The sequence below is a fragment of the Megascapheus bottae genome, chromosome 25 (genome assembly GCF_031878675.1).
Source record: "Megascapheus bottae isolate mThoBot1 chromosome 25, mThoBot2.hap1, whole genome shotgun sequence".
Classification (NCBI taxonomy): domain Eukaryota; kingdom Metazoa; phylum Chordata; class Mammalia; order Rodentia; family Geomyidae; genus Megascapheus; species Megascapheus bottae.
The window spans coordinates 15,282,362-15,307,521 of NC_143533.1; the positions used below are offsets into that span (position 1 = coordinate 15,282,362).

General features: G+C 36.6%; 1 protein-coding gene across 1 annotated transcript in view; it reads right to left on the bottom strand.

Annotated features, from left to right (window-relative positions):
* Unc13c (unc-13 homolog C) overlaps window positions 1-25,160 on the bottom strand; it is a 269,849-nt gene that overhangs the window by 103,883 nt on the left and 140,806 nt on the right. The window contains exons 13-16 of the mRNA XM_090358380.1: window positions 23,995-24,063; window positions 23,046-23,135; window positions 21,717-21,845; window positions 935-1,068 (exon numbers count right to left, since the gene is read on the bottom strand). Of these exons, the coding sequence (XP_090214506.1) occupies window positions 935-1,068; window positions 21,717-21,845; window positions 23,046-23,135; window positions 23,995-24,063 (422 nt within the window). The remainder of the gene's footprint in view (window positions 1-934; window positions 1,069-21,716; window positions 21,846-23,045; window positions 23,136-23,994; window positions 24,064-25,160) is intronic.

Consider the following 25,160-nt stretch of genomic DNA (forward strand, 5'->3'; position numbering starts at 1 on the left):
GTTGGGAAGAATGAACATAGTAAAAATGGTAAGTTTGCCTAGAGCAACATACAAATTCAATGCAATACCCACCAAAATCCCAACAACTTTCTTCAAAAAAATAGAGAAATCAATCCAAAAATTCCTATGGAATAATAAAAGATCTGAAATAGCAAAAAGAAAAATCCTTAACAAGAAGAATAGCACTGGAGGAATATCAATACTAAACTTCAAGCTTTATTTTAAAACAGCTTGGTACAAGAATAGGACCACTGGAATAGAAGACACAGAAATCAGCCCACAAACATATATTCACCTAATCTTTGATGCGAGAGCCAAAAACACATATTGGAAGAAAGACAGCCTCTTTAACAAACAGTGCTGGCAAAACTGGCTATCAAGATGCAAAAAACTCAAGCTAGATACCCATCGTGGCATTTTAATAATACAGAATGGAATATATTCAATACCAGTATTTTGACCTTTTTTTGTTTGGAAGAGTATACTTTTTCTTTCTGAAACAATAGGAAAACTGTAGAAAGAAGCAGAGGAAAGATAAAAATTTTCATGTTAAATAAAAAATGAGATCTTGGCAAATATTTGTCTCCATGTCCAAATAATCATATTCTATGTAGTTCAAACTAAAAAATTCTCAATAGCACTGAACTGATATTTACTGATGAAAGTAGACACATAATGTTCTCTGCTGCTTAATTTGGTAAAAAGGTTTTCCTTGCCATTATACTCTGTGCTTAAAACACATTATTGTCATTATTGGCCCATTGTGATGGCTGGAACTCAGCGCCTGGGTGTTGCCCTTGAGCTCTTTTTGTTCAAGGCCAGTGTTGTACCACCTGGAGCCACAGCTCCATATCCCATTTTTTTTTTTTTTCACTTTCCTGGAATACAACTACAAAGATTTTCCAAAAAATTTTCAGAAAAAGAGTAAACTTACTGATTCAAGACAGGTGTATAGGCAGTTTTATCTTCATCAATGATAGTGACCATCAGTGTTATCAGTTGTGGCCAAAAATCCAAATTCTTGGTGGTTGGTCCCTGATCTTCCCGAGTGATATCCTGTTTCTTCCTCTGCTCATGAGGATGATCACATGCAAAAGAAAAAGGTTACATAGGATGACTTAGTTATTTGTCATTGTCAAGTAGGAGGATCAGAGAAAAACAACTGTGGTAAGAACTCTTAAATGGCAGATAGAAAGCTACTAAATGCAGATTTCCTTTCTTCAATGAATGGTATCCCGCAGGGCAAACTCTGGCCAGTCTTGAATTTCTAATCATTCTTTTGCTTGTGGCTTAACTTCCATCATTCTTTATTTGGTTCTGGAATGAAAATTTCTTCTCCTTCTGAACTAAAATTGACAATCTTTGGAATTACTGTGGAAAAGTCCCCCCTTATCTTGTTTTTTTTTTTTCTTTTTCATCTGCAGAGCTATAAAGGTACATGTGTTTCCAGGTGTGAGTATCATACCCTAAATATTTTGCTCCAAGTCACAATGGTGTAGAACTTAACAGCTGTCTGCTTATAAAAAGTATCATTGTAAAATTCTATATTATACACCTGCTGTATGAACTGCCTGCAAGTCCACCATCCTGCCCACAAGTTTATGTGGTGAACTGGAATGTTGTAAATATTCAATTTATTCCAGTTTAAATTCCCTCTCCCTCTTAGAAAGATGAATGTGGCCTGGAATAAGCCAAACCTATTTTGAGGTTAACAAGATAAAATAATAATCTTTAATGTCTTACATATAAATTGGGTACACAATATATACAATTCTTTCCAGCATGAATATAAATTACTTTTGTATATAGTATATCAAGCATGTACATACTTTTTTTTTTCTTTTTTGCTAGTCCTGGGCTTCAGCTCAGGGCATGAGCCCTGTCCTTGGACTTTCTCAAGGCTAGAGCTCTACCCTTGAGCCAAGCCCCACTTCCTGTTTTCTAGAGGTTAACTAGAGGTAAGAGTCTCAGGTCCTTTTGTGCCTGGGCTGGCTTTGAACCTTGATCCTCAGATCTCAGCCTCCTGAGTAGCTAGGATTACAGATGTGAGCCACTGTGCCTGACCGATGGAGTTATTTTGTGTTCAACATGCAACAGATGTTAAAACATTCCAAGCTAAATTACAACGGTCAGTAAATTAGTGGATAGCATAAATTGGTTCAAACTGGCAGGATAAACTGTTGCAAGCAATCAAAGGGTCCTAAGAACACGGTGCATCAGATCACTGAGAATCATTTGCGATGCCTTGGCAGATGTCCTTCAATTCTTGAGAAAGATCAAGATGTATTCATAGAAGGAAAAGGAGGATGATTTTTTTTTTTTGTCAGTCGTGGAGCTTGAACTCTGGGCTTAGGCATTGTCCCTGAGCTCTTCAGCTCAAGGCTAGCACCCTACCTCTTGAGCCACAGCACCACTTCCAGTTTTCTAGTGGTCAGTTGGAGATTAGACTCTCATAGACTTTAGTTCCCAGGCTGGTTTTGAACCATGATCCTCAGTAGCTAGGATTACAAGTGTGAGCTACTGTGTTTGGCCAAGGCAGATGGCTTTTATGCAAGATTTTTGAAATCAAGATTTATGTTTATTGTGTGAGTTGGACTTCATTATTTTCACAAGAAAGTCATTATTGACATTCTATTAAGCTCGATAGAAATTTTTTTCTGTGTGTGCAGTATTTAGAAATCTGGACAGCCTGGTGAGCTGTGAAGGCTGTAAATTAGTTTGAAAAGACACAGTGGGCTCTATTAAGATATTACCATTAATCACTGTGATGTGTACATGGCTAACGACTTGTCTCACATATTTCACTTGGTGTGATTAAGTGGAAGGATATTACTATAAATGATATGCCTTATCATCATTCTGAAAAATGTGATAGGGAAAGGAAGAGAGGAATTAATGGATGCGTTAAATCCAAAGTCCCTTATTTAGTATATTAGTACATATTGGAATTCTATCACTCTGTTTATGACACCAGAGTATTATTGATGCTGCAGGCTTTTTTTTTTTGCATGGAATTCTCTATACTGCATCAGAACAAACCGAACTAGATGTTTAATTATTAATTTTATATATAATACACTATAGTAACACAAATCAGATTTTCAGTACTTTAATATACTGCATGCTTAAAATATAGGATATAATTAGGTGTATTTTCTTAGTTTCTTATGGACTAAATTTTTCTAGGAGGGAAGAAAGGAGAGTGATGGGGTGAGATTAATGAATATACTGTAAATATGTGTGGAGGTGTAATAATGAGATACCCTTCTGTATTATTTTGTACTTGCATTTTATTGTCGAGGTGATGTAAAGAAGGGTTACAGTTATATTCTCATCAAGTAATGGGTACATTACTTCTTGTACATTGATACCCTTTTTAATGTTTTTTTTTTTTCCAGTCCTGGGCTTGAGCTCAGGGCTTGAGCATTGTCTTTGTCCCTACCACTTAAGCCTCAGCACCACTTCTGGCTTTTTTTTCATATATTTTTTATTGTAATTAATAGAAGGGTTACATGATATTTGCCAGATAGATGGTGCATTAATTCCCATATATTGATACCCTTTCACATGTCTTGGTCCCCATTTCCCTCCCCCCCACCCCACCCCTCATTTTGTCTTCCCCCCTTCCCTATCCAATTTCAGATAACCAAATACAAATATATCCAATATATCAGGTAACAAAGTGAGATACTATACCAATATGAGATAACCAAGGGACAGCAAAAGAGATGAGAGCTAACATAGTACCTTAAGAACAACAATCATTCATTATATGGCTTATGTTTCTATATCCTAGAGATCCTTTCATTTAGCGTCCTACTATATGGCCTTATGTATCAAGGTTTTGCTCTATTGCAAATCTCTGCTAGGAGAGCCCAAGGTTTCTACTGATTATGACAAATGAGGGAAACCATTGAGCCTAAGTTCCTTTGAGACTGGCTTACTTCATTTAATATGATCTTTTCTAAGTCTTTCCATTTCCTAGATGTCCCTCAGTTGATGAGTGGATCAACACGATGTGGTACTTATACACAATGGAATTCTATGCTGCTGTCTGGCTTTTTTTTCTATGTATGTGGTACCAAAGAATTGAACCTGGACCTTTGTGCATGCTAGGCAAACACTCTACCACTAGGCCAAACTCCTGGCCATCTTCCAATGTTTTTTTTCCCCCCACCTCCTCCCAATCATCTTGTATTTCTCCTTTCCTTCCCTATTTCAAATAAACAGAAAAATGTATATATAATATACCAGGTACCAAAGTCAGATACACTGATAATATGAGATAAACCATAAGGAGAGAAACCAAACCAACCAAACAAAAACAAAGAGAAATGGGGGGGGGGGGAGAATAACCTCACACGGTAGGTTGAGTGCAACAAATAAAAAAATCAAACTATTGTTTCCATATCCTGGAGTTCATTTCACTTATCCTCATCCTATATGGCTATGTTCACATAGCTATTATCTAGTGTGGTCCTCTCCTAGGAAAATCTTAGATATGTACTACTTATTGCAAATGAGGGAAACCATAGAGCCTGTTTCTTTGGGTCTCACTTATTTCATTTAATATGATTTTTTTCCAAATCTATTTCCTTATGAATGGGGCCATGTCATTCTTTTTGATGGCAGCACAGAATTCCATTGTGTATAAATACCACATCTTGATCCATTCATCTACTGGGGGCATCTGGGTTGGTTCCATATCTTAGCTATGGTGAATAATGCTGCAATGAACATTATTGTACTAGTAGCTTTAGTATGTCCTTGTTTATGGACATTTGGGTAAATGCTCAGGAGTAGGATTGCTGGGTCATGAGGGAGCTCTATGTGCAGTCTTTCGAGGAACCATTATACTGTTTTCTAAAGTGGTGAACTAGTTTACACTCCCAACAGTATATCAGTGTTCCATTTTGCCCACATCATTTCTATATTTCTAAAGTCAACTAATATAATTTTTTTCTAGGTAACACTTTACTAATATATCCTAAAAATCTTCTAAATATGTAGGCTTATGATTGGAAAAATGAAGGTACTGCATGGTGATAGAAATTTAGAAATATTAACAAGAAGGAGGTTTGTATTTACCAAAATTAACACTTAAAATAATAAACCTCCACCAATTATGAGCTCATTAATTAGAAGTTACAATACATCCACAAAATATGACTTAAAATCAAATATAGTGATTATTACAGTAGTAACTAAAAATTATTTTTTCAATAGATGATGGAGGAAAGAGACTTGAAAGAAGCCAGAATCTGATGGAGAGATGTTTTAATTCAAGAAAGTCAAAGCTGTGACAAAAGATGTCTTGACAACAAGGTTCATTGTGAAGGTTCACTGAATCTTGTTGCTAACAAGTAGAAAAAAATAAAGACCACTATGGATATAAGTAAAATGAAAGGAGATAGAACTGAGCTCAAACACTTCAAAAGAAATAAGTGTGATAAAACATAGCAGGATAAATTAACATTCAACTGTTCATTACACAGCTCTTATGTAATATGATTGTGTTTGCAACATCCTTTATCCTTGAGTTGATTGTTTTGCTTCTCATACTTCTGAGAAGGAAACCACAGCACTAGTATTTCCTAGGTTAAAACTAGGAGTCCTGCAATTGGTTTGGGAGGTAGACATAAAGTTTAAGACCCTTTAGGGATCTCAGCTCCTGGTGAAGATAAATGTAGACAGTTGATTAGGCAGGAAAGGGGAGAGCATCTATCTTATTTTGTATCTAGACAGGACTGAGGAAGACAATTTCTCTAAGTGCTTTTCCACATCTCAAGGCAACCTCTCCGACATTCTTAATAGAAGTAGAACTGGCCTTCTTGCGTCTCCTTTTTAGATATGACTACCTTTCTCTTACTGGCTAGTAATATCTATGGCTACCTCCAATAACACAACAGAGGAATTTTTTCAACCTTTTCCAATTTCAGTATCCTCTCACACAAAAAGAACATGTTAGCCTCGAAGAATGAATAAACAGACAATAATGACTAGACCACATACAACAGAATTCAGACCCTAATTTCTCCTATACAGTCAGACATAAACCAACCAATTACCTGTAGTAATTCACCCAGAATAGTTAAGGATTTAGCACTGGCTCTTCATATTTTTCTGTTATTGCCAATTCAGGACCAACTAGAGAAAGGCAGACATGGTTCTCAAATCAGTCAGAGAGGATGCTCCTTTTCTATTTAGCTGACTTGAAGCTTTCTGATCCTAATGGCCTTCAGTCTATTACACTGTGAGCCTAACACATGGCCCTGCCGGCCCCAAGTCTTAGCCAAAATCAGGAAATCATGGTTATTTTCTCTGCTATCCAAGAACTGAATAAAAACTATATTTGAGCTGGGAAATGGTGGCTCATACCTGTAATCCTCACTCCTCCCAGGAGGAAGAAAACTGAAGATCATAATTTGAAGCCAGCTCAGGAAAGGAAAAGTTTGTGTGACTTTTATTGCCAATTAACCAGCCAAAAGCCATGAGTAGAGCTGTGGCTCAAGTGGTAGAGTGCTACCCTTGAGTAAAAAATCTAAGAGACAGTGCCTAGGCCCAGAATTCAAGCCTCAATATTGTATTGGTTCTCATTTGAATGGTTTTCCTTTCTTTCTAAATATTAAAGATACCATCACCAGAAAGATAAGTAAAGTGAGCCTGAACATAATTTCCACCACTATTTCTTAAGTATCTTTTCTTCTTTTTAGTTTCCATCCCAGGACCTAGTTATATGGTTTATAAACACAAGTGACAATTACTATCACATAGTAATAATCCCAAGTTCATTTTTTCTCAGGTATTCATCACAAGTAAGATGATCTTTCAGAAAACAAAGTTACTGATCTTTGTGGGAAATCCCAGTGCACTTCCAGAGTCCTGGACAGTCCCAACTACTAAATAGTCATTTGCTCTTTAGGTAGAAGTGCAATCACGGTCTAAGGTCATTTCCATTTGATTTTGCTTCCATCTAGAGCAGTCTCTGTGTGTGTGTGTGTGCACATGTGTGCCAATATTGGGGTCCTCACTTGGCTTTTCGTTCCTTCTACCAATTGATTCACACCTCTGTTTCCAGTTTTTTGGTGGTTAGCTAGGGTTAAGAGTCTCAGAGACTTTCCTGCCCAGGCTGGATTTGAATTTTCATTCTCAGGTCTCAGCCTCCTAAGGAGATGGGATTATAAGAGTGAGCCACCAGTGGCTGGCTGGCAAACATTCTTAATTTACACCGGTTAGTCTCTGCTGCCCTGTTCCAACACACAGTCCTATCAAGTTACTGGTCCTTTTATTCATTTTATCATGGCCCATTCATTTGTTTCTCCTGTTTTGACTGAATTCTCTTTGGGGCAGTGGGAGAAACCAAACATAGATACAAAGGGGGATTCAGGGAGCTCTGCTCTGAGCGATACCTACAGTTCCACTACTGGTTTTTTAGTGGTTCACTGGAGATAATAGTCTCACAGGGACTTTGTTGCCCCAGCTGGCTTCAAACCATGATCCTTATATCTCAGCTTCCTGTGTAGGTAGGAAGCACCCAGCTTATTATGCTTCTCTTTACCTTCTTCTCTTGTTTTTTGTATAAAAAGAATAGGTGAGTGTTGTTCTCAATGTACTGTTATTTCTCTTCTCTTTTTTCCTCCTTATAGTTAATCTCATGTTGTTACGGTATCTGACTTTGTTACTTGCTATATTGTATGTACGTTTATTTATTTGAAATCAATAAGGAAGGGAAGGGGGAAAAACAAGATGATTGGGAGGGAGAGGGAGGAGGGAAAATGGGGACAAACACATGAAAAGGGGTGTCGGTGTATGGGAAGTAATGCACCTGCTACGTGACAAATGTAACTGTAACTTTTCTATACATTGTCCCAACAATAAAAAAATAGATGATGTTCTTTTAAAATGTATTTTCTAATCACACTGAAGGATTAAAAATATCAATACTGATTATATCTATCGCAATTTATATATATTACAGATAGGAAGCTAAGCCTGGAATGGTTTAAAGAAACATATTCAAGGTCATATGAGGTCAGAAAAATCAGAATACTAGACCACAAAAACTCAATATTCTCAAGAGAGCTTGTTTCATTCAAATTGCAGCTTTCTTGTGAAGTCAAGAATGAATCAAGTTAGGAGAAAAGAGTCAAATTTTGTTTGTCAATACATGTACAAGCAAATGAACGTATTTCTCAAGAAAGTAAGAAGTAGGAAACATCATTATTTTTTGACAGATGAAAGTATTTATGAAAGTTCTTCCATTTCTCTTGCTTTGTTTGCTTTTATTTATGAAAGTTCTTCCATTTCTCTTGCTTTGTTTGCTTTTGGCAATGTTCACTTTTTATCTTACTTAGATCTCTTTTCAACGTCATCACCTTTTATCTACCCACTTCAAAGTTTGTTTCTACTATTAATCTTTAATGTCGCTGTCAAAGCTGCTTTTTTCATCCCCTAAACATTAGCAAGACATAGTAAGTTGCTTCAGTGAGCCTTCTGAGCAAACATTCTTAATTTATAATGTTTGGTCTTTGCTGCCTTGTTATAACAAATATTCCAAGTTTTTAAAAAATTCATATTGTCATGGTCCTTTCATCTGTTTTTCCTGTTTTAATTCTGTTGTTTGGGGGCAGTAGGAGAAACCAAACATAGACAATGGGGCAATTCAGGGAATCGCGAATGGGAAAAATGTGGACATGTAAGTTGAAGAAATGAAGAATGGCTGAACTCCCTAACTGGTTAGATTTTGAACAAACACCTAGCATTCTAGTTAACTTGTATATTAATCTTAGTTTACTGTTACTGTGGCTAAGTAATGATAACTTAGCCTTCTGGGATAGCTGTGGCAGAGTCCATATTCCACTTTTCCTGATCTAACATGTAAGCATTTTTTAAAAATCTAGTTTAAATGTGCCTTGGGGAAAATAGAAATTGTAACATCTACAGGGAATCTTAAACAATACAGTAAAATTTGAGAAGAAGTTCAAAGCTATTATTGGAGATATCTAGGGCCACAATGCCACTTCCAGTTTTCTAGTGGTTAATTGGAGATAAAAATCTCACAGACTTTAGTGCTGGGGCTTTGAAACACTATCCTTAGATCTCAGAGTCCCAAGTAGCTAGGAATACAGGCATGAGCCACCAGCACCTAGCTGGCCATTGTTTTTCTAAGTCTTGGCATGGGTTATATTATTGAGTTACACAGAGTAGTTTCAGATCTTATAGACCTTGTTGCAGACTGACTAAACCAGAGTACCTGAAAGAGGAACTCTCATAGTCATCATTGCTCTTATGAAGTCCTTGTATTCATGGAAAGAACCAACTACTTACTAGCTTGGAATTAAATCAGGTAAAAATAAGCTTCAATTTTTAGGAAGAAGACAGATCCAATTTCTCCTAGATGCCAATATCTGCTGCCATCATCATCATCATCATCATCATCATCATCATCATCATCATCATCATCACTAAAGGCATTGATTTAACCTCTACATCAGAAATATTGCCCAGTAAACACAGTTCCCTAATATAAGATGAGGTGGTATATCTTACTGGATATTTATGTGGCAAATATTCAAGTCTATAAATGAAAGGATCTCTAGCATATGAAAGCAAGAGCTTTATCTTGTGTGATTGTTTGTAACTACTATTATTTCTCTTCTCCTTTCTTGTCCTTTGATTAATCTCATATTACTGTATCTGACTTTGTTACCTGGTATATTGTGTATACATTTGTTTATTTGAAATAGGAGAACGAAGGGGGGAAAACAAGATGATTGGGAGAGGGGTGGGGTAAGGGAAATAGGGATAAAAACCGTGAGAAGGGGTATCAATGTATGAGAAGTAATGCACCTGCTACCTGGTGAATGTTAACTTTAACCCCTCTATACATTACCCTGACAATAAAAAATTAAAGAAATTCTACTGTTGGTAGATTCCATTGTCCTGTCCTTTTGTAAAATATTACTTTTTAAATAATCAAGTCAGTAGAAAATTACTGTTACCCTGAAATAATATACAGCTGCAAATTAGGACCAACTAGCAAGAAAATAAGCAATAACTAACACTCTAAAGCAAGACTAATGATTCAAAACTAAAAAAATTATATTGAAGTAGTTAGAAAAGTAGGGAATTCCTATATACTGGAATATTTCACTTTCCTCACAATGAAATTACTCAAGGAATCTTTGTGGAGTCTTTCCAGCTTTAATACATCAGAAATATCCTAATATGTAAAGTGCCAAGACTGCATTTCAAAGTGTTTGGACACTCTAAGTGGTTTTTAACAGCTCTTAATGGTTTGTTGAATTTGAATAGCCTATAGTTCTGTAAGAAATCTTTATTTAACTATAAAATATTACAATTCTCAACATGGATAGCTAGAGCTACAAATTATGTAACAGCCTCTGAATAACAGAGAAAAATTACTTGAACACTGGTAGAAGGTTATATTCTGGTCTCTGCTTACATTAATATGTATTAAATTTGGGCAAAGTGAAAATCTCCTCAAAACCTACATTTTTCATATTGAAATGTTCACATTTTCATATAAATATACAAATAAATATAAATGCTATATATAAATGTGTACCTATATACATATGGATATGTAAATATTACATGTATAATAAATATATACTTATATATAAATATACTCTAAATTCTGGCAAACACATTTAAAGACTATTTTACTATTAAACATTTTATGTATTATATAAAATATTTTATATAAAATTATACATATTAAATATATGTCAACATTTTAGTAATATTTGTTACCATAATAAACTCACATGATTAAATTGATGGTATATGATACAATTGCCAAGATGCTTACTATTAGCCTCAAAAACATACTTATGAAGGTTCTTGAACCATTTTAATGGATGAGCCAATGACATTTTCTTTCTCTTTAATCAAACAGATTACAAAAGAAGAATGCAATAGTTCACACTCAGTGGACACTGATTTACCACTAAAGGTAACTTATATTAAAAGCATTGGCATCATTTAGACCAAAGAGTAAATTCAAGATGAACAGGAGAGCCCACCTAAAGACATGAGGAACTGTGAAGTATGAAGACATTAAAAACTAAATTTTATCTGCCTTGTGTGTTAAGAAAATGGTGCTAACATTGTGGGTGAAATGTTCAATTAGACAAGTTTTCAGCACAATTTCAAAAGTTGTTTTATGCCATGTAAAAGGTGATGCTTGTTGTCTGGTGAGAGAAAGCTTGGCAGCAGCAGCATCTTCAAACAATGTGGAGAGAAGTAGATTTATCTGAATGCTGAAAGGGCCACCTGTTTTCTTATAGCTACCCAGAGTAGGAAATCAAAATGATTATTTTCCAAGCACAATCCAGGGGACTATAAAGATATCAGAGTCTCATTGGTTTCAAAATTTTATTTTCTCTTCCACTCTCTTTAGAGGGAAAGACTGTCCAGGTGGCAATCAAATTCAAGCATACTTCACTAGTGTGGCTGTAAGTCCTGTGAGTTGTTTGGGTCCAAAGGAAGATTTCTGAAAGGTTCATGACCAACTAGTAGGGCTTAGAAAATGCCTAAGTGCACTGTCTGGTGGCTCTCTGACTTAATCTGAGATGGTGGTCCATCCATGCCAGAAAGCTATGTGGATGTGTATTGCTTTTATCTAATGAAGTTTTGCAAATATTTGAAATAAAAATATCCAATTAGGATGGAAAACGGTTATATCGGTATACAATAAAGAGACATTTGACCCGTCAAACTCAACTATGGTGACTAAAGAGACTAACAGACTATCCATCTGTAATCATGAGATGTTGTTAATGGAATGAGATAGATAATATAAAGCAAAAGCCAAGAACCTAGAGGATGAAACTAGGAGTCAAGACAATTGTGCCCAAAGAACAGAACTAGGCCTTCACCAAGAACCAGTGCCTGATACAGGGGCTGTACACCTGTGGTCCTATCTACTCATGGGGATGAGACCCAGAGGATCACAATACAAACTAGCCTGGACAGAAATACCTCAGGACTCCATCTCTAATTAAATAGCAAAATGTTTGTACTGGAGGCATGGCTGAAGTGGTAGAGGGCCAGCCATGATCAAGAAAACTGAACAAAGCAGAGTATTACAATAGCTCAAAACCTAGGTACATAAGGCCATAGAGGATGAAACTATATGAAAGGATCTCTAGGATATGGAAACAAGAGCTTTATCTTGTGTGATTGTTCTTTCTCTTCTCTTTTGTTGCCCTTTGGTTAATCTCATATTGTTACTGTAGCTGACTTTGCTAACTGGTATATTGTATATATTGTATATACATTAATTTGTTTATTTGACATAGGAAAAGGAAGGGGGAAAACAAGATGATTGGGAGGGAGTGGAGAGAGGGAAATGGGGACAAAAACGATGAGAAGGGGTATCAATGTGTGAGAAGTAATGCACCTACTATCTGGCCAATGTAACTGTAACCCCTCTATACATTATCCTGACAATAAAAAAACCTGAACAATTACAAGTGGGCAAATATCATATCTCCTACATTCTGGATTGGGACAATTCTGGGATATATTATAGGTGGCTTCCCAGTTGTTCTCAGAGAATCAACTCTTCAGCTGACCTTGAAGTCATCAGTCAGTTCATTATACCCTTTTATCACTTTCCTCTCTTCCTTTTCTTATTTTCTCTGTATATACAATTCTTTCTTAGGTCATTTTTTATATGAATGACACATAATCCCCCACCCCTGTGAGTGTGTCTCTCTCTCTTTTGTGGGTCATGGGGCTTGACCTCAGCCTGGGCGCTGTCCCTGAGCTCTTCAGCTCAAGGCTACTGCCTTACCCTTGAGTTAAGCTTCACTTCCCAATTTCTAGAGGTTAACTAGAGATAAGATTTTCAGGTCCTTTTGTGCTGGGCTGGCTTTGAACCTCGATGCTCAGATCTCAGCCTCCTGAGTAGTTAGGATTACAGGCGTGAGCCACCAGACCTGGCTCCTTCTCTCTTTTTTAAGTCCCTTCTGTTAGAAAACTCAAACTATACCAGGAAGATCAATCAGGCAGAGTGATTTTTTTTTACAGACTCTTACATGAGTAAGAGTCACACCTGTCACTCATATTTTAGTTGGTTTGCTTTTGTAGCTAGCTTGAAATATAATAGTATAGCTCCATTATTATTTGTAAATCTTCTTACCCTTAATGGAATCTTGAAATTCTGTATATCTCCTTCACCTGCTCCTTTTTTAGACTAGATATTGCTAGATTCTTCAAGAAAGTCAATTTAGGGTATTTTTCCTTGAAAGTGACATACACCATTTCCCCATCCTTGAGTTTCTAAAAATGGACTTATCCATGGAAAAGGATGTCGTTTCTTTGAGATAGCATGCTATAGCTACTTGAATGATGGTTGGGGTCTCTTTTCAAGGAATTAAGAATTCTTCTAAATATCATAGAAATAGTAATCTATCATTCTGAAGACAAAAGACCTGAGGGAGTGGAATAGATGGAGAAAATAAAATGATAGGATTAAAAAAGGAGAAAAATCTGCTGTTCCCAGGTGTTTTTTGCTGTTTATTATTGTCTAACAGGTCATCTCAATTTTAGTAGGTATAAGTAAAATGTGTTATTACTGAACTATTAATCATATTGTTCACAGGTCAGAAGTCTATGCACTATTTCTGTGGATTTCCCTTTCCTGAAAATCCCAGGAGGCTGCAATCAAGGCATTGGAATTTCTTATGTGGTTGTTGGTACAACTAAATTCGTTCTAGCTTAAAAATTTCATAAAAGGAATTCTATGGTGCCATCGGAAAGAATGACATTGCCATTTGTAAGGAAATAGAAAGACTTGGAAAAAAATCATATTAACTGAAGTAAGCCAGACTCAAAGGAACATAGGCTCCATGGTTTCCCTCATTTGTAATAATTAATACAAACCTTGGACTCTCCTAGCAGAGGATTACAATAGCTCAAAACCTAGATCTATAAGGCCATATAGGATGCGGCTAAATGAAAGGACCTCCAGGATATGGAAACAAGAGCTATATAACGTGTGATTGTTGTTCTTAATGTATTATGGTATTTCTCATCTCTTTTGTTGTCCCTTGGCTATTCTCATATTGTTAAAGTATCTTACCTTGTTATCTTGTATATTGTAAATATGTTTGTTTATTTGAAATAGGAAAGGGAAGGGGGAAAAACAAGATGAGGGGAGGGGGTTGGGGGAGGGAAATGGGGACAAAAACATGAGAAGGGGTATCAATGTATGTAAAGTAATGCACCTTCTATCTGGTGAATATAATTGTAACCTTTCTATTAATTACAATTTAAAAAAAATTTAAAAATTCCATAAAAACTTGATTCCTTAACATCATTTTTTTTTGAGGGTGGGGTGGGGCTTGAACTTGGCCTGGGCGCTGTCCCTGAGCTCTTCAGCTCAAGGCTACTGCCCTATCCTTGAGCCAAGCTCCACTTCCCATTTTCTAGAGGTTAATTGGAGATAAGAGTCTCAGGTCCTTTTGTGCTCAGGCTGGCTCTGACCACCTTGATCCTCAGATCTCAGCCCCCTGAATAGCTAGGATTACAGGTGTGAGTCACTGTGCCTGGCTCCTTAACATTATTTTAAGACAATTTTCTGACTTCAAAAGAAATTTCACATGTTCTTTTAAAGGTCTCACCCGACTGGGCCAGACACACCCTCTTTTTTAAAAAAAAAATCAATTCATATTGATGAGGAATCTTATTGGACTCCTTTGCCTTCAATAAAGAACGTGAATTTTTTGTTTTTGCTTTATGGATTTTGCCTTGTTCTATCAGCCAGAGGCAAGTCACAGGTTCTGTCCACATTCAAGAGAAAAGCAAGAGCCTGACTCACTGGGGATTACTTACGATTCTGTAAATCTGCTTCAGGGTAGAACTTACTTAAAACTTTATGCAGAGGAAAATGATACTAATGACTCAAGGGAAAAACTTCAAGTTTATTCTCTGCATGACTGATTAGAAATCCTTGATAAACTTCTCCCAATTGGATATATCATAGATTATGTCTATAATTTATAAAATATCAAACCATCATTTATACACAACGGAATTCTATACAGCCATCAGAAAGAATGACATTGCCCCATTTGTAAGGAAATGGAAAGACTTGGAAAAAATCATATTAAGTAAGCCACATCTAAAGGAACATAGGTTCCGTGGTTTCCCTCATTTGTAATAATTAGTACACATCTAGGACTCTCCCAACAGAGGATTACAATAGTGCAAAACCTAGATACATAGGGTCATATAGATGAGACAAAATGAAAGGATCTCTAGGATATGGAAACAAGAGCTCTACCTTGTGTGATTGTTGTTCTTAATGTTCTTATTTCTCTTCTCTTTTGTTGCCCATAGGTTAATCTCATATTGTTAGTGTAGCTGACTTTGTTGCCTGGTATATTATATATATATATATATATATATATATGTTTATTTGAAATAGGAAAGGGAAGAGGGGAAAACAAGATGATTGGAAGGGAGTGGGGAGAGAATGGGGACAAAACCATGAGAAGTGGTATCAATGTGTGAGAAGTAATGCACCTACTACCTGGCGAATATAACTGTAACCCCTCTATATATGACCCCGACAATAAAAAATAAATCAAACCACCATGGCAAACAAATGATTTGTAGTATCATGTGTACACTGAATATAACTTCTACAAGTTCATTTAGAGGAACGTATGCTGGAAGTACTCTGGTACTTTTTCACTTGGAAAAATAGGCAGAGAATACTTGCAGAAAAATCACTCACAAAAAGCCAGCTGTCCATTGCCTGTAGATCAATCCTTTGTAATTTGAATTTGTGTATCTAATGGAAGTAACAATCCTGCAGCAAATATGAAGGTCAACAGTAAAGTTCTCTCTGTAATATTCAACTTAGAGTCCCAAAGAATAATAGGGAACAGAAGTCTTTATAGAAAAGGTGGTATCTAAGTTGAGCCTTTATGGCTAGAGGTTGGATTGTGAAACTAATCATAGCAGGTGAAAGAGCTCTATCAGAAAGGGAAGAAAAAATATGAACTGTGTTTAGGAAGATGGTCTGAACTGGTCTGAATAGGGTTGTGTGGCCCATATAGGGTGTGGCTTCTTTCCTATGATTTTTTTTTTGGTCCTTTCTGTACTGATAGCTTCTGAGAAAAAATTTTAATACACAAGTATTTTTTTTTTTTGTGGGTCAGCCTGGGCACTCTCTCTAAGATCTTCAGCTCAAGGCTACCACCCTACCCTTGAGCTAAGCCCCACTTCCCAATTGCTAGAGGTTAACTGGAGATAAGAGTTTCAGATCCTTTTGTGCCTGGGCTGGCTTTGAACTTTGATCCTCAGTTTTCAGCCTCCTGAGTAGCTAGGATTACAGGTGTGAGCCACCATGCTTGCAGACAGAAGTATTTAAAAATGGACTTTTTTTTTTTTTTTGCCAGTCCTGGAGCTTTAACCCAGGGCCTGGCTACTGTCTTTGAGCACTTTTGTATAAGGCTAGAACTCTTCCATTTGAGCCACAGCACCACTTTGGGCTTTTTCTGTGTATGTGGTACCATGGAATCAAATCCAGTGCTTTGTGCATGTGAGGCAAGCAGTCTACCATTAGGCCACACTCTTTAATTTTATTAATTAAAATTAATAATTTTGTCATTACTAGCTGATTTTATGCATCATTGAACTGTATAGACTTTATAGTAACTTGTTTTTTCCTTGAGTTTTTTTTGACAGATTTCCTATGAGAAGACAGTGGTGTTAGGACCCTCAAAATCCCTGATTTCACTGGGTCTTGGGAAATGAGTGTCCTGTTCTAACAAGGATATTACTCCCCCATAGCATATGAAGAAGAGCTGTACAAAATATACTTCAAACTGGACAGACATGTCATCTCAGGAAAGAAAGTCTTTTATCGATTTTTCTTTTTTTTTTTTTCTTTTGCTGTCTTTTTTTAAACCAGTCCTGGGCTTGAGCTCAGGGCCTGAGCACTGTCCTTGGACTTTTCTCAAGGCTAGAGCTCTACCACTTGAGCCACAGCACCACTTCTGGATTTTTTTTTCTATGTATGTGGTACCGAGGAATTGAACCCAGGTCTTGAGGCATGCCAGGCAAGCACTCTATCACTAGACCAAATCCCTGGCTTCTCTTTTATCGATTTTATACAAAGTAATTGTGACTACTTAGGCAAATGGCTGCCATAAACACTCTCCTATCTATTTGAGATTGATATTTAATAGAAATACCTCTGAGGAACTTCCTCTTCCCCTTCTAGTGTCAGGTTTCCTTCTCCTTGTTTTGTTTTGTTGCCAGTCATGGCACTTGAACTCAGGGCCTGGACACTGTCCTTGGACACTTTTTGTTCAAGGCTAGTGTTCTGCCGCTTGAGCCACAGCACCATTTCTGGCTTTTTCTGTGTATGTGGTACTGAGGAATCAAACCCAGGGCTTCATGCATGCTAGGCGAGTACTCCACCACTAGGCCACATTCCCAGCCTGAGGTTTCCTTCTCCTTGTAATCTCTGATTCCTTAATTTATGCAAATATCTTGATTCACGTGGCTAATTATTCCCACCCATTCCCAAATGTCCTTAATAGATAATAATGTTTTAGCACATAAGCTTTATAGACTGGAGATAATAAGAAAGAAGAAAATTATAATGTACCAGATATTGGGGGGGAGAGAGAATGTGTGTTCATGTATTAAAAAACAAATGTAATAAAATTCTTTTGGATAATGATGCTTTTTTATCCTAAGAATGTAAAATGGGGTTGGAAAGTAAATCTCAGGCATAGACTATAGAAGGATTTAAACCCACATCTGTAAAGCCATAAGGTAAACAGAAAATACCCTAAGCTGCTGGCTTCCTGATAACATTTTGTCATGTTATAGAGCGAAATCTGCTATATAGCAGGATGGAGTTACTCACAGACAAAACATCAGCTATTAATTTTTCAAACAATCACTGTAAAAAGCAGATGTGCTTACACAAACACAAGGATTTTGTATCTCTCCAAGAGATGCTTAATTTTTAAAGGGCACTGTTAATAAAAATAAGGAATAAATAATATACGCTAGCAATATTCCAAATGGTTTTCTGAAACACCAATGTATGAAACACACTCATCTCCCAGAATGCCTCTGCCTAATGTATGGCAAAGCCTGGAATAGTGATCTCAAATGTAAGAATCTCCAAGCTGAGGAACTGGACAGAAATTTTATGAGTATGTATATACTTTCTGAATACCTATCTTGGAGATAAAAATGTAGATAGGTAAAAGGATAGGTAGATGGAGGGGTGAACACACATATACACATATATGATATATATTGTACAAACACATAATCTCAGATTACCAGGAAGTACAAAGTATATATTGCAAATATAAAAAGAAACAAGTTTTTTTCAAATATAGAGAAAACTTCACAAGGTGATGGTCTGTTATGTTGTTTAGTGGGACACAGTAAGTACCATCAGTCCTGTATTTATGTTTCTAAGTAGCCTGAGTACAGGACCTCAATGTTCCATAAGTGTTTTGAACTTTTGTTACGTTCACATGAGTTTACCCATAAAAATGTTATTAAGCTGAGATCTTACTGTCTTTCACTGAAAGTATGAACTGTCATCATTTTAATCAGATTACAAAAATCCCTACTACTCAATGGTGAAGTGAATTTCAATGTATATTAAATGACATTCAAAGCCCAGGAGGCCTGGTTTGTCTAAGAAAATTGAACAGTGAATTGGAACTTTCTCAATTCTGAAGACCACTGGGCTGTTTTTGAAAGCAAATGTCTCTTCTCTCATCGCAATGTAATTACTTACAAATAAAATATAAGTTTTATCTAAAAGAACCAAATTATTTTTATGCCATTTAATTTTGCTTTTCATTTAGCTCTTTCTTTTGCCTCATGCTTGGGTAATCATCTAATTCATTTGGGGCCAGCTATATCATATAACAGCTAAATGCCATGGGTATGTAATCTTTAACTACAGAGATATGCATTCATGTTTCTTCCACTGGCTCCTATTTCTTTTTCTTTCATACTGCATCTGTGAAGCGAAATACCCATTTTCTCATGGTTTTGTCCTTCAGAGATACAAAAGCCAAGTTCTTGTTTATAATCAGTACCAAAGAACTAGTGTGCTTACAATGACTTAACATAATTTCAGCCAAAATGAAAGAAACGTGGTTTTGAACTTGCTTTCATATGTGTGTATGAGTCCTGTTGGATTTTTTTTGAAATATACTGAAAATAGCTAACTTTCTCCACACTTTCAGTAAACACCTATACATGTGTAGGATCCCCAGACTGGCAAGTATTTAAAAAATAAGATATTCATCTTGCTGTATGCATTATTTGTACTCAACATCCACCAAAGTGATGGAGCAGATTTTGGTGAGTCTTTTGGAAAGAACAAGATTTTATTAGGCTATTTAGTAAAGTCATATTGTCACAACAGCCCATTAGCTATTCTCTGTACTTCTATCATACCCTTCCACTGAAGTCTCAATTTTGTAGTCAGATTCATCTTATATGTATACATATGTATGTACAAGTACAAGGGCTTGAATTTAGAGACTTGTGTTCTTGCTCAGTTTTCTGGCTCACAACTAGTGCTCTACCACATGAGCCATGCCTCTAGTCTGGCACTTCGTTGGCTGATTAAAGACTTATTCTCTTGGGCTTTTCTGTCTATGCTGGCTTTGAACTATAAGTTTCCAGGACTTAGCCTTCTGAGTAGCTAGGGTCACAGGTATGAGTCATTGACATCTAGTTGAGTCACATCTGTTTTTTATGAACACAAATAAGATCATGCAAAGTCCCTACATAAAATCCATAGTGACTCTTGAGATGGTTTGGTTTGCTTCAGACAAATTCCAAAATCCTTAGCTTGATTTCTAAAACATCTGTTTCACTCTTCTCAGCCTTACTGATCACCAGCAAAGGAATTTATTTGAAGTTCTTAAAATTTTCACAATTTTATCAAAGGACTTATAACACTCTGATTCCTATGAGGCCTTGTGGTTAATTCAGTGCTGAAAATTGTTTCAGCCTTCATGTCTGAGAGTGCCAAACCCTCATAAACTCCTTCACTAGAATACTCTCTTTGGCCCATTTATCTTCCGTGCACAATAATTTCTTTACGTTATATTCATATAGCTTTTAGATAACAATACAACATATGCTGAAGAATATTTCTAGGTCAATATCTACTGATTGTACATATGTGTGTATGTATGTGTGCATTTGTAAATATGTATATGTCTATATGTCTATATATATTTGTACGTGGGTATATATATATATGTACACACACACACGCAGTTTTCATATACATTGCCAAACCCTAGCTTTAAGTTTTTATTTCTCACATTAACGAAAAGGATTAGTATTATAATAATATATGATATCTAGCTTGAAACCCAGCCTATATATAGTCCCACTTGCCTTCTCCTAGAACTTTTTGTACTCAAGTAACCAAAAAATTTTTCCGGGAAATTGATCCATTTCTATTATCTAGTAGAGCAACTATGCTTTTCAGGGAAGAAAAGAGGGTATAGACACTAGAAAGCAACTGCAAGGGCAAAGTGCTAGTGGCTCACACCTGTAATCCTAGCTGCTCAGGAGACTGAAGTCTAAGGATTCTGGTCTGAAACCAGCCCAGTTAGGAAAGTCTGTGAGATCCTCGTTGCCAATAATCCACCAAAAAAAGCCAGAAGGGGAGCTGTGGTTCACATGGTAGAATGCCAGCCCTGAGTGCAAAAGCTAAGGGATAGCACCGAGGCCCTGAGTTCAAGCCCAGGACTGACACAAGAGAAAACGCAATCATAAATACCAATTTTATAGACTATAATAGTGTATGGTACAAAACTACAGAGTACAAAAAGCATGTCATAAAAGGTTGAATATGTAAAATCTACATGAACTATAAAGCAGGGACATTAGGGATATTCTAGAATTAACTATGAATTAATAAGGAAAAGACAAGTAACTCTAGAGGACTAGACAAAGGCCGTGTCAACAGGCAGTTCACTGAAGGGGACACTGAGGTTCACTAAACACATGTACAACATGATCAAGTTTACCCTGTTACAACTATGGTCATCTCACAAAAAGGAAGAGAGGAAGACAACTCACAAGCACAAGGTGAAATGTCATTTGTTGTTGCATATTTAGTGCTTTCCTAAATGTTAACATTTAGTCATCTAACTGATAGGTAGATGCATGGCTGATTTACTTCCTGTCTTATCTTTTGTAGTTTTAAAATCCTTCTTACCAACAAATTAACAATTTTTTAAACAAATTTACTGCATTAGTTCTTTTAAAAAAAGTTCCCCATCTATCACTTTTTATAAGGTAAAATGATTCAGAAAGATATGCAAATTCAGGGAAGAATATACAAAGAAGAGCTGACAATCTCAAAATCTAATCTCATGTCTGTCACCCACTGTGTGATCTTGAGCCAATCACTTAATCCTAAACCTGATTCCTCTTCTGGAAAACCCTAAGCGATTAACATATGTCCACATTATATAAATTACTGTCCAGGAGTGAATTCATTCAAGTATACCAAAATGCTGTGATGGAATGGTATAAATATTCTCAAACCTGAAGTTATTTTGAAATTCAATGAGTATGTTTTCTCATTCGCTACTAGGATAAACTTATTGACATTAGACACAGAAAAAGGAAGGTAATAAAAAACCCTATTTTCTTACCGGGTCTATGAGCTGAGAATAGAGTTCATGGCAATTGTCGAAAATATACTTGTATGTAGAATCCAGGCATGCGCGGACACAGTCCTTGACCACCATGCTAGCTTTTGGGGGACTCTGAAGCTCTAGAACCTGACAGATAAATTATGTTCTTAAATGCAAGAGAATGTTATATGACCATAAACTTTTCTTAAACATAGTACAATGTTACTTGTATATGTACATGTACATGCACATGTTAGTGCATGCATGTGTGTGCACACACATGCACGTAGAATTCATAAAGTAGCTAGGGCTGAAAGCAGAAACACAATTGAGTGTGGGAGACAATCAATCCCTCTATTAATATTTTATTTGTTTGTTTTGCCAGTCGTGGGGCTTAAACTGAGGGCCTGAGCACTGTCCCTGAACTTCTTTTGTTGACAGTTTACCACTTGAGTCACAGACCCACTTCTGGCTTTTTCTTCATGTATGGTATAATGAGGAATTGAACCAGTAAGCCACATTACTAGCTGTCAGCTCCTCTCTTACAAAGAAAAGTCAGCAGAACATTTGACTTAAAGTTAAAATAAGTAGGCTTCATTTCCATTGAGCATTCTTTGAGATTTTTTTAAAATGTCAAGTCCATTAGTGAAAGAGCTTTAAGATAAATTTAAAACTAAATTTGAGCCAAAGACATTGTAGTATTTATCTGTCTAGGAAAATCCTTTCTTTAATACACCTTACATTGGGAGATTCATTTAGAAGAAGAGAGATTGAAAAAAAGAGGCTGGGAGTTTGGCCTACTGGTAGAGTGCTTGCCTAGCATGCACGAAGACCTAGGTTCAATTCCTTGGTACCACATGCATAGAAAAAAGCCAGAAGTGGTACTGTGGCTCAAGTGGTAGAGCTCTAGCCTTGAGAAAGTCCAAGGACAGTGCTCAGGCCCTGAGCTCAAGGCCCAGGACTGGCAAAAAAAAAAAAAAGAGTAAAAGAAAGTTTACCAATAGGGAGGCACAGGGGCTTAGTAAGGAGCCAAGGGGCAGTGGATTTGGCAATGATGTTTATGTAATAGTTTCCCCAACTGTTTCTTAGGAATGGGGTGTGAAGAGCTCCCAGGCTGGCAAATGTACGGAGGTCTTGAGAGTTTGGCATTCTTGGGAAGGTTGTAGAAGCTTATGTCTTTCATCCCTTGCCCTATGCAAGTTTTCCTTTTGGTTGTTTCCGAGTTGAGTTGTTTATCATAAATGTGTTGCTGTATGTAATGTGCTTTCTTCACATAAAAAAATAAAGTTCTGCCAAGCAATCAAGTATTCTTATGGCACACTGTAACATGGACAGAAATAGAGATACCTTCAGTCTAAAGAAGGTGATGCTGGTTAGAAGATCAACAGTTGATTTCAGGTCTTGCAATCTTTCACTATTGCTTGCAGGAAAGTTTTCCTAGTAAAGAACCAACAGAAAATGGGTACAGTTATCATTCAGTAAGAAAATAAAACCGAAGCCAGCTTACTATGGAAAAAAAAACAGGAAACACTGCATAGACACTTAAATAATATTCCTAAAGAGTTTAAAAATATGTTTATCCCCAAACATGTAGAAGGTAGAACATGAAGAAATAGTCCCTTCTTCATTGCACCTCCTTTTAGTCTTCATGATTCAATAAAATGTACCAAACATTATTGAAATGTTAAAGATGTTCATTTTGTGCACCAAGTACATTTGCTACTAAAATAAGTGGGGATAGTGAGTATATAAAAATATGTTCATTTCCTACACGTATTTTTTCAGAAATACTTTGAACATTATATTTGTAATTCACATAAGTGAACATGCGGTGTATCACTTGGAGGTAAAATAATAGAATTGTTGACAATGGACATCTTTGCATGAGCATATTGTATTGATGTCCTGACTGATCTAGGAGAAGAGAATCACACTGCAAATTCCAATGGGGAATCGCAGAGGCTGGGGACATACCAGTAGATTATACCAGTAATAAAGAGTAGTTTCTCAAATGAGGACTTAGCTACATTTCTACTACCTGGATGAGATGAATATCACAATATATGATGGCTCTTTTTAAACCTAACACACACGCATACACTCACAGAGAGTTATTACTGTAGTCTTAACTGGCACAATGCTCCCTAACAGTAAAGGAGTCCAACAAAATGACTTCCTGTCTTGTAGAAAGTGAAGTCAATGTGTTCACTTCTCTATGTAGAATGGGTCAATATGACAAGAAACTACTTGAAGCACACATAACAGTTTGCCTGTAGGAAGATAATTTTGTACTTACTCTGTACTTAGATAGGTCAATTCTTAAAGAGTTGTGCAACTGGTCCAGTAGTTTTATGAATTTTTCCCTCTGTACACAAGAAAACACGAAGTAGAAAGATGGAAATGAATGAATGATTCTGTATGAGTTAGTGTTGCCATTTTACTGAATGGAAGGGTTAAAGATGTCAATGACTGGTCTAAGATTATAGTTGCTAGTATGTGGCATGGTGGTGATTTTAACTCAGGCCTTTCTGACATCAAATCTATTCTCCTCCCAGGAAGTCACACAACCTTTACTTTTTCTTTTTTTGTTAGTCATGGGTCTTGAACTCTGGGCCTGGGTGCTGTCCCTGAGCTCTTCAGCTCAAGGCTAGTGCTTTACCATATTGAGCCACAGCACCACTTCCAGTTTTCTGGTGGTTAATTGGAGAGAAGACTCTCGGGGACTTTAATGCCTGGGCTGGCTTTGAACTGCAGTCCTCAGATCTCAGCCTCCTGAATAGCTAGGATTATAAGTGTGAGCCACTGGCACCGGCCCATACTCCCTTTCTGGAGTGAATAAAGTATAACTGTTAACAAAGCACACAGAGTTGTGCTCTAGAGAGAAAGCTCCAACAAATCAATTACCACCGTACTCATCTGTATGCAATGATTCATAGTGATGTAATAAGTCAACAAGAGAAAGTACATCCCATCCCCTCAGTCTACTCCCAAGTAACAATCCAAGCCCCCAGAAGATAAATGACTGATTTTTCAAAACTTATCTATGAATGTGGAAACAGCCATTATTTTGTGTCAAAAACAATTTTCAAAGCTATTTTCTCCTTTTAGAGGGAAATGTAGACAATCCTCTAACAGGATTAGTTGCCTTTAAGCAATATTTATGATTTAGTGCTGAAAGTGGTATAAAAATCAAGTCCCCAAGATTGCCATTTCTATCTGTACTATTCAATCAGTGCTGAAATGTCTTCCTGACAGGATTGAAAGATGATGAATAAAAGGTATTTGATAGTAAGTGAGCTAAACATGAACAAGGAGCCAGCTACTGGTGGCTTATGCCTGTAAGCTACTCAGGAGGCTGTGATCTGAATACCAAGGCTCAAAGTTACCCCAGGCAGGAAAGTCCTTGTGATTCTTATCTCCAATTAAACAGCAAAAGTCTGGAATTGGAGCTCTGGCTCAAGT